This window comes from Melanostigma gelatinosum (assembly GCF_949748355.1).
Source record: "Melanostigma gelatinosum genome assembly, chromosome: 18".
Classification (NCBI taxonomy): Eukaryota; Metazoa; Chordata; class Actinopteri; order Perciformes; family Zoarcidae; genus Melanostigma; species Melanostigma gelatinosum.
In genome coordinates this window covers 15087867-15095460 of record NC_136651.1, presented here as the reverse complement: position 1 = coordinate 15095460, position 7594 = coordinate 15087867, and the positions used below count along the sequence as shown (strand labels likewise).

General features: G+C 46.8%; 1 protein-coding gene and 1 pseudogene across 2 annotated transcripts; one reads left to right on the top strand and one right to left on the bottom strand.

The window, feature by feature from the left end:
• Positions 1-2517: 2517 nt before the first annotated feature.
• Positions 2518-3566, top strand: LOC306792550 (growth arrest and DNA damage-inducible protein GADD45 gamma-like; the record flags this gene model as incomplete). The annotated part of the gene is made up of 3 exons (XM_079289762.1): positions 2518-2660; positions 2778-2985; positions 3104-3566. 3 exons carry the CDS (start codon positions 2518-2520, stop codon positions 3215-3217), a joined length of 465 nt encoding a protein of 154 aa, XP_079145888.1. The 3' UTR covers positions 3218-3566.
• Positions 3567-4732: 1166 nt separating this feature from the next.
• On the bottom strand, positions 4733-7158 carry LOC306791953 (serine/threonine-protein kinase NIM1-like; annotated as a pseudogene). The gene is made up of 3 exons (XR_013773198.1): positions 6870-7158; positions 6194-6658; positions 4733-6022 (listed from the first exon to the last, which is right to left on the bottom strand). The product of XR_013773198.1 is annotated as a serine/threonine-protein kinase NIM1-like (transcript).
• Positions 7159-7594: the final 436 nt, after the last annotated feature.

The window sequence follows — 7594 nt, the reverse complement described above, 5'->3', positions numbered from 1 at the left end:
AGATTGCGCATGGCACGCGCCGCTGCTTTGCATGCCTAAATCCAGACCTCACTTGAGGCGCGTGGCATCTGGAGATGCCTGCATGCTTTATCTCTCTGTCTGCATCACTCTCCATAGCAACCGAGAGATACCATCTGTCCCCGGGGGGAAGGCGAAGCGTGGACAAAGGAAGTCAGACAGCACCTGCTTGGCGTGAGGGCAGTTTTTTGATCCGCTGTAAATATCATTTTAAAGTTTTGAGGTTACGCAAAACAAGTTTAGCTAGATCACTTATTGAGTTGTGCCTGTTGAATTGCTCACAAACACGTATTTGATCAATAAACAAAACGATTTTCTGATATTCCTTTTAACCATTCGCCTATATTTTCCTGAACCACATGTCGTATTTGCACACACCAAAAAGTCTAAACATCTTATCCTGCAGCTCTAGACACGTTATTTAGCATACAAGTAACAGTTTGGTACTGTTTTAAGTGTAAAATAGTTTTTTTTAAAGAGTTCAAAGCTTTAGTGAGTCGCCGCAGGTCACCAGAAAAGAGCTTTGACCACCAACACCTGTCGCGCGCTGCCGGGGAGGCCTCCGTCTGGCAGATGTGCTTGAGCAACAATAGGTCGGTATCGATTTGCACGCGCCTACCCTGTGGACATGCAAGCTGATCCTTCCTTAAATATCTCTGTTTCAGTCTCTATCAGCTAGATAGATCCAAATCCAATTTCGGCCCAAATGTAAGCATCGCCACTGATGCGCTGATGGGGCTGCTGCTGCACGCAGCAGGAGACTGAAAGCGAAATAAACAAATAATGTTGTTGCTGCAGTAATGCAGATAATAGTTTTGTTGTTTATCAAAACACGCTTTCGGCATTCTCGTACGTGTTTACAGCTCAAACTGAAAGTGATTTGTATCTGCATTTACAGGTCTGGCATCTTTTGGAGATGGCACGTATTCATTGTGAAAGTTTAGACCATAAGCTCTCCTCTTTGGCATTCAAATTTAATCAAAACTCAGACAACAGCCCGGCGAACGTGAAGACTTGTAAACAAAAGATCGGTGCGCCCTGGGGTCGGGGTTGACCTGGGTTTAGGGGAGAGGGGAGGATCCCTCATAGTGACAGTTCTCCATCTGCCGCTCTGCCTCCCGCAGAACAATAGCGCTGAATCAATCACCGCCAACCTGTGTCTCCTGCACAGCCTCTCCACTCCTGCCCCCCTCCTCTCATTTAGGCAGCAGTGGCAGCAGGCCTGACTTGATGCAAGGTTTGTTTTAAATTATTATGCAGATAAAATAGGACCAAAAAAAGCACGAGCTGTTAGAGAGCTGCATCCGTGGAGCAGAGGAATTAGAGCCGTGCGTAAAAGTTTCGTTGTGCGTAAAAATGATCGTAAATGAACAGGTTGTCAAAAACAAGTTTATTTTAAAGGCACAGATAAGGACATTAATGTACAATTACAATATATACGAATGTAACCAAATCAGTGAGTACAACTTTCGCTGTTCTTAAAAGTGATTGGAAATGAACAGAGTTGTCAGAAATAGGTTTAAATACAATCACATATTTAGACATTTGCTGGATCCAAACACCAAATAGCAAACAACATTGCCTGAAACTGAAAGTGCAATAAGTTTCTTTCTATAGAATTCAGTCCGTGTGGCCCCTGAATTCTCCAGAGTAAATTAATAAAAACCAAGCAAGGATTTTCTGGACAGCTGATGGCCACGTGGTCAGCACAGGCCAGCAGCGCAGATTGCGCAGCACGCACATGCGTTCTGGCACGCGCTGGTCATTTGCATTTGTATGGGGGACCAAGATAATAGAGGGCTTCTGTGCGCACAATGAGGCCGTTTTATGGGCAGCCTCTAGTCCACAGATGGCATCATCCACCTGCCCTTTCTCTCTGCTGTAGGGGGGAGGGGTCGCTTCACACTTTCTCCATGTTGTTGCTGCAATACTATCACCAAAAACCTAAAATGCAATGAAATGTTCTGAGAGTTTGTTGAGTTGTCTTTTTGCAAAGTTGATACTTCATGTTTTGGAGTTTGAAGGGAGGCTCGTGCGGCTTGAACTGGTCTAGAAATCGCGTGTGCGTTTCTAAAAACATGAAGCTTGAATGCACTTTATAAATGCTTGTAAAAGTCGAAATTATGTTCAGCATGCATCTCTGCAACAAGAATCACCGGCTGAGTTTTCAATTATTTGCAAAAGTAAAAGTGCTCCAGAGTGATCAAACTTTAATTTTAATGAGGCTATTTTTAGTTTCAGGCTGCTGCACTCAGGGGGGGAGCGTGCGTGACTCGATGACCCCCATCAATCTGCCACGAGCCGGAGTGCGACAAAAGCATTATCATACCAATACACCATTCAGCTTTAGCCAATCAGGGCGCAGCGCTTTCACTGCGCCGCACGAGCTGGAGAGTATAAAAGAGGAAGGCTGCAGATGTGAAAGCACTCTGCTCTCTTTCGGATTAACTCTCTGAACAAACTTTCTGAAGCTCTCCCTTTGCTTTGAATATCTTCATCATGACTTTTGAGGAAGTTCTTATCCAGAAACCCGCCGAGCGTGCTCAGTGCACCGGCAAAGCCCTGGAGGAGGTCCTGGTGACCGCTCAAGACAACTGCGCCCTCACCGTTGGTGTCTACGAGTGCGCAAAAGTTATGAATCTGTAAGTATGAAACTCCCAGCTGAAGAGTTACCGTTTAGCCTCCTGCATTTTGTATCAATCATACCAGATCGTTTGGATGAAATCTCATGATCTTTTGTCCTTTGTTTTGTCTCACAGTGACCCGGACAGTGTGTCTTTCTGCGTCCTGGCCATGGATGAGGATTTCCAGTGCGACATCGCTCTGCAGATCCACTTCACCCTCATCCAGTCCTTCTGCTTCGACAACGACATCAGCATCGTCAGAGTGAGCGACATGCAGCGTCTGGCTGAGATTGTTGGTGACAAGGCGGAGCAGCTTGAAGATACTCACTGCGTCCTCATCACGGTATGTAGAGCTCAGAGAACCAGATTGTGTGATTATAAATCATTTCACAAGTCTATACGTGATGCTTTTGTGTAAGAAACACACAACTAAAGCCTCTTTCCTCTTCCTGTTTGAACAGAACCCAGCTGATGGGTCTTGGGAGGACCCTGCTCTGGAGAAGCTGCACCTGTTCTGCGAGGAGAGCCGCAGTCTGAGCGACTGGGTTCCTGAGATCAGCCTCCCGGAGCGTTGATGTGGACCTCGGCTCCTCTCTTGCTCAGATGCTGTGAAGCTTCTTATCTGGAAATACTCATCCTGATGAAGAGGATGACCATGTTTCTGCTCATCCCTGGATACTCCTGAGGAGGATTCCCGTCCAGGCAGCACGGCGCCGGCCCCGAGAGGGCCCCCCCGTGAACCGTCGCCTCTTGTCCCGTCCATGCCAAGATGACTCTCATTCTTTATGTGAATGAGGTCAGGTATGCCGCAAGAGCGACACATCGACCCTCATTCTTTGTGTGGATGAGGTTTGGAGAGGAAGGAGATGCGAGTTCTGCGTCCTGTGGTCCCACAGAGCGGACGTCGCACGTTGAAGCACGCGCAGCAGGAGAAGAAGCGGTGCTGAGGAAGAGGCGTTCTTAAAAAAAAGACTTTTTTAATGATGTCCTCTTTGCTGAGCAACATGACAACAGTTGCAATCAGCGAAAATGTTTCCCACTTTCCAGAATTGTCTTAATTCTCTAAAGGTTTCACTTTAGAAATTTAACGATGACAAATAATATTCTAAAAAAAAGATTTAAAAAAAGGTTTTTTTCTCTAAAGGTTTCACTTTAGAAATTTAACAATAAATAATAATCTAAAAAAAATAGATTGAAAACAAAGTTTATTCTCTAAAGGTTTCACTTTAGAAAATGGAGAAATAAAGTAAATGTTAAAAATGATGAGAACTTGTAAGATTGTCTTATAAACATTCACTTATTTACTGAAGGCAACTGAAACAAAGTCATTTATATCTTTGTAACACTGTAGAAATGCTTTGAAATCGTCAGTGACAATGCTCAATAAAAAACAAAAAGTCAAAATATTTTGGTGTGATGTGTTTTCACTTTCTGTGTGCATTGTGTGCGTTTGGGTGGATGAGGTGGTGGGGGGGGGGGGGTCAGAGAGGAGGGGTGGTTATGAAACTAACAAAAGTTTCAGACTCAGCAGATTTGCATGGAAGGCGCTGGCTGTCATCTGCTGGCTGCAGTAAAAAAAAAAAAAAAAACTGGGTCCCTCCTCCAGCAGACCTCATCTGCATGTGTATAGCGCAGCGCACAATAGCGGGAGCTCCGGGGCTGTCAGCTCCAGCGGTCCGCACAGAGCGCCTATTGTTTGGCCTGCAGATGTCTCCGCAGCCACGCCGCACCATCTGCCGCTTCCTGCTGGTGGGGTCGGGCAGGGCAGGGCTGGGAGGAGTCCGGGGTTAGTGAGTTTTCCAGTGCCAGAGGGGGACAGCCGGGTTGGGTCTGTCTGGTTTGGGCCGGTTTGTGGCGATGGAGAGGGGTCCCGAGCATCATCTGGTGTCCTGCCAGCTGCTGTCGTGACTGTTATTTACTCGCAGGCACTTCAGTGAAACTTCTGTAAACACAGAGACGCGAACTCGGCTCTGTTTGGGTGCAGCAGCAGCCACCTGCTCTGCGCCTCAACAATGAAAGCTGCGTGACGCGTCAGTTTTTTCCAACACTTTATTTAGTTTTTATGAAGTATTTTCAGGGGACAGGGTTTGTTCACTTTTACAAACGTACAATGTTCATATTTAGGAACCCCCTCTCTGTGCACTCTTAAAATCAGGTGCACAAACATATATTTGCATGAAAGAGTTATTGCACAGAAAATGAATAACCGTGCCAGTATTGTAAACTTCTTCTTGGGTTGTTTGGCTCTTCAAATCTGAAGGGTCCAAAAGGAAAAAAAAGAAAGTGACATTTTTTTATTTCACTGGTTTCTTTTTCTTCTTAATAATTCTGGATATTTTAATCTCTGCAGGCCTCTAGAATCATTCAAATCAAATCATTTTAGAAGGAAAAAATCACTCTTTAAAACCTTTACTTTTGTTAAACTTCATCAGGCACTTTGACATATATCTTAGGCCATCCTAAGTTCCACTGGAGGAAATTAAACAAATTTTTAAGTAAGCATTTGTAAAAAAAAACAAGTTACTTCCCCACAAACAATATAAAATATAAAATTTAAAAAACACTATGGCTACAAATGTCATGTTTGTATAAAAAGCCTTTATAAAAACTCTGCTGCCATGTCTCGACCAGTCTTTTATGAAAGCACACAAAATTTGGAGGTGTGTCTGAGGCCCCTGTAGGCCCGGAGCCCCTCCCTCTTGGGGTCCCTCACCATCCCTCAGACCACTGGGGGGCTGTCGCAGCCCCTCCTCTTCTGGGCTCGGTGCAGCAGGATGCGATAAACCCCGGTGACGGGGCTGCGGCTGTTTTTGGGCTGATTGTTCTGCAGGTGCTCCGTGGAAAAGCCGAGCTCCTCCATGAATACAAGCCTCTGACCTCCTCCTCCACCTCCTCCGCCAGGTCCCCACGCTCCGAGTCCAGGCTCGTTGGTCCGGGAGGCCAGAGAAACTGCACGGGTAAGAGCCAATCGCAGCCCAGCATCTGGTCGACGGCGTAGGGCTGAGCGGGGGCCTTCTTCAAGATGCCATTGATGAGCCTCTGGCAGGGGCCGGGCACCCAGGGAGGGACGGTGTACGCGCATTCGATGACGCAGCGCCGCAGCTTGCCCATGGTCTCAGCGCGGAACGGCATAGAGCCGGTCACCATGAAGAAAAGGAGGACCCCCATGGCCCACACGTCCACTGAGGGTCCCAGGTATAGCACTCGTCCCTAAAGAGCTCTGGGGCGGCGTAGGGCGGCGAGCCGCAGAAGGTGTCGAGGACCACGTTGCAGTTTGAAACCTGCGTGCTGAATCCAAAGTCCGCCACCTCTACGCAGCCGCTGCTGGTGAACAGAACGTTCTCCGCCTTCAGGTCCCGGTGAATGACGTTGATGTTGTGCTGCACAGCAAAACACAAAACACACACATTTTAGTCGCTTGCTGTATTTAGAGTAGTTGAGCTCATGAAATCCCAGCAGCAATGAAGATAGCAGGTAATACGTCTGATTTGAGCGTGACTTAATAGAATAAATAAATAACAGCAACATTTTTGAGTTTCCGTGTCACTGGCCATATATGTGATGGCAGCCAGGATCTGGGCGAACGTGATCTTGCCGGCGTTGTCAGACATCGTTCCCTCGTGTAGATCCTGTTGTGGAGGTCTCCTCCGCCTGCGTACTCCAGCACCAGGTAGAGGCGACTTGGAGTCTCCACCACCTCGTACAGACCTACACAGTTAGTTAGCTAAAGTCTGACAGCATGTGCAGCTACCTTTAGTCAGAGCGTGGAAAGCCAGTTTGAAACCTGGAGAAGGTCCCACAGCCAATCTCCCCGCGGACCTTGTAGAAGCCCACCCTGCGGCCTGTGATCAGGTCCTTGATGGTCTTCTCGTCCTTGTCGGTGGTGAGCTTCTGCAGGGGGGTGAGGCGCGGCGGGCCGTCGGCCTTCTCGTCATCCGGTTCGGATTCGTCCGTCAGGCTGTAGAGGCTGTGGTGCCGCTTGGTGATTGCCACCTGGTACTGGCCTCCAGGCATTTCTGCAGCAGGTTGAAAACACGATCATTTACCAGCTCATGGTTTGGACATGTAGCAGGGAGTTCAACAATGTAGTCAACACATTCTTCTTACATCACTTTAGATTTAGACAGATTAAATACAGATTCTTGGATGGCTTAAGCACAGGAAGTATTTTAAAAATAGATCGAGAACATAGGAAGAATATAGAAAGCGATCTTCTTGTTTTCTTACCAAGTTTCCAAAGTTCTGCACTGCATCAAAACACAGCCGTAGAATCCATTGCACGCAGACATATATAAAAAGTTCTTCTTTTGGCCCCGTAGGACCCAGGCAAATACATTTGCGTCCCTTGCATGTGGATGTCTGACTTTATGTGCCAAAATCATTGCAGAAGGTCCCGGTACGCTGAGCAGAACGGTGCCGTCGCGGTCTCCTTCTCAGTCCTCAACACACTACAGTACACTGATGGCCAAAGACACAGGAGGGGAGGGGCCGCGCATGTTTGAGCCACTAGCCAAGTGGACTGACAACACAAGCTTTGCTTTGCCTATCTTCACCCACTGCTCCTCGCCCATGAAGGATTAAGGTGGTGTAATGAACTCCAAATCCTGTTTAAATTTGGTCTGTGCCAATAGATTGGCATCTCCAATCCTAATGTCATTTCAGGGCAACCATTATGCTAAAATGATCCAGCGGCCGGTAAACATGCACATTGTATTTCTATCCACGGTTTGTACACATGTGACCAGCATGCTTTGGTTTAGCAGAGAGAGGCTCTTTTTCCTGCCAAAAGGTCTAAAACAGAAAGATATTCAGCTTACTATCATATATGACAAAGAAAAGCTGCAAAGCCTCGTATTTAGGAATGTGGAACTACGGACTATTTGGCACATTTGCAAAATAAACACATTTTAAAGATGAAAAGATTCTGCCAATCAATTCCTCTCTCAATTCTT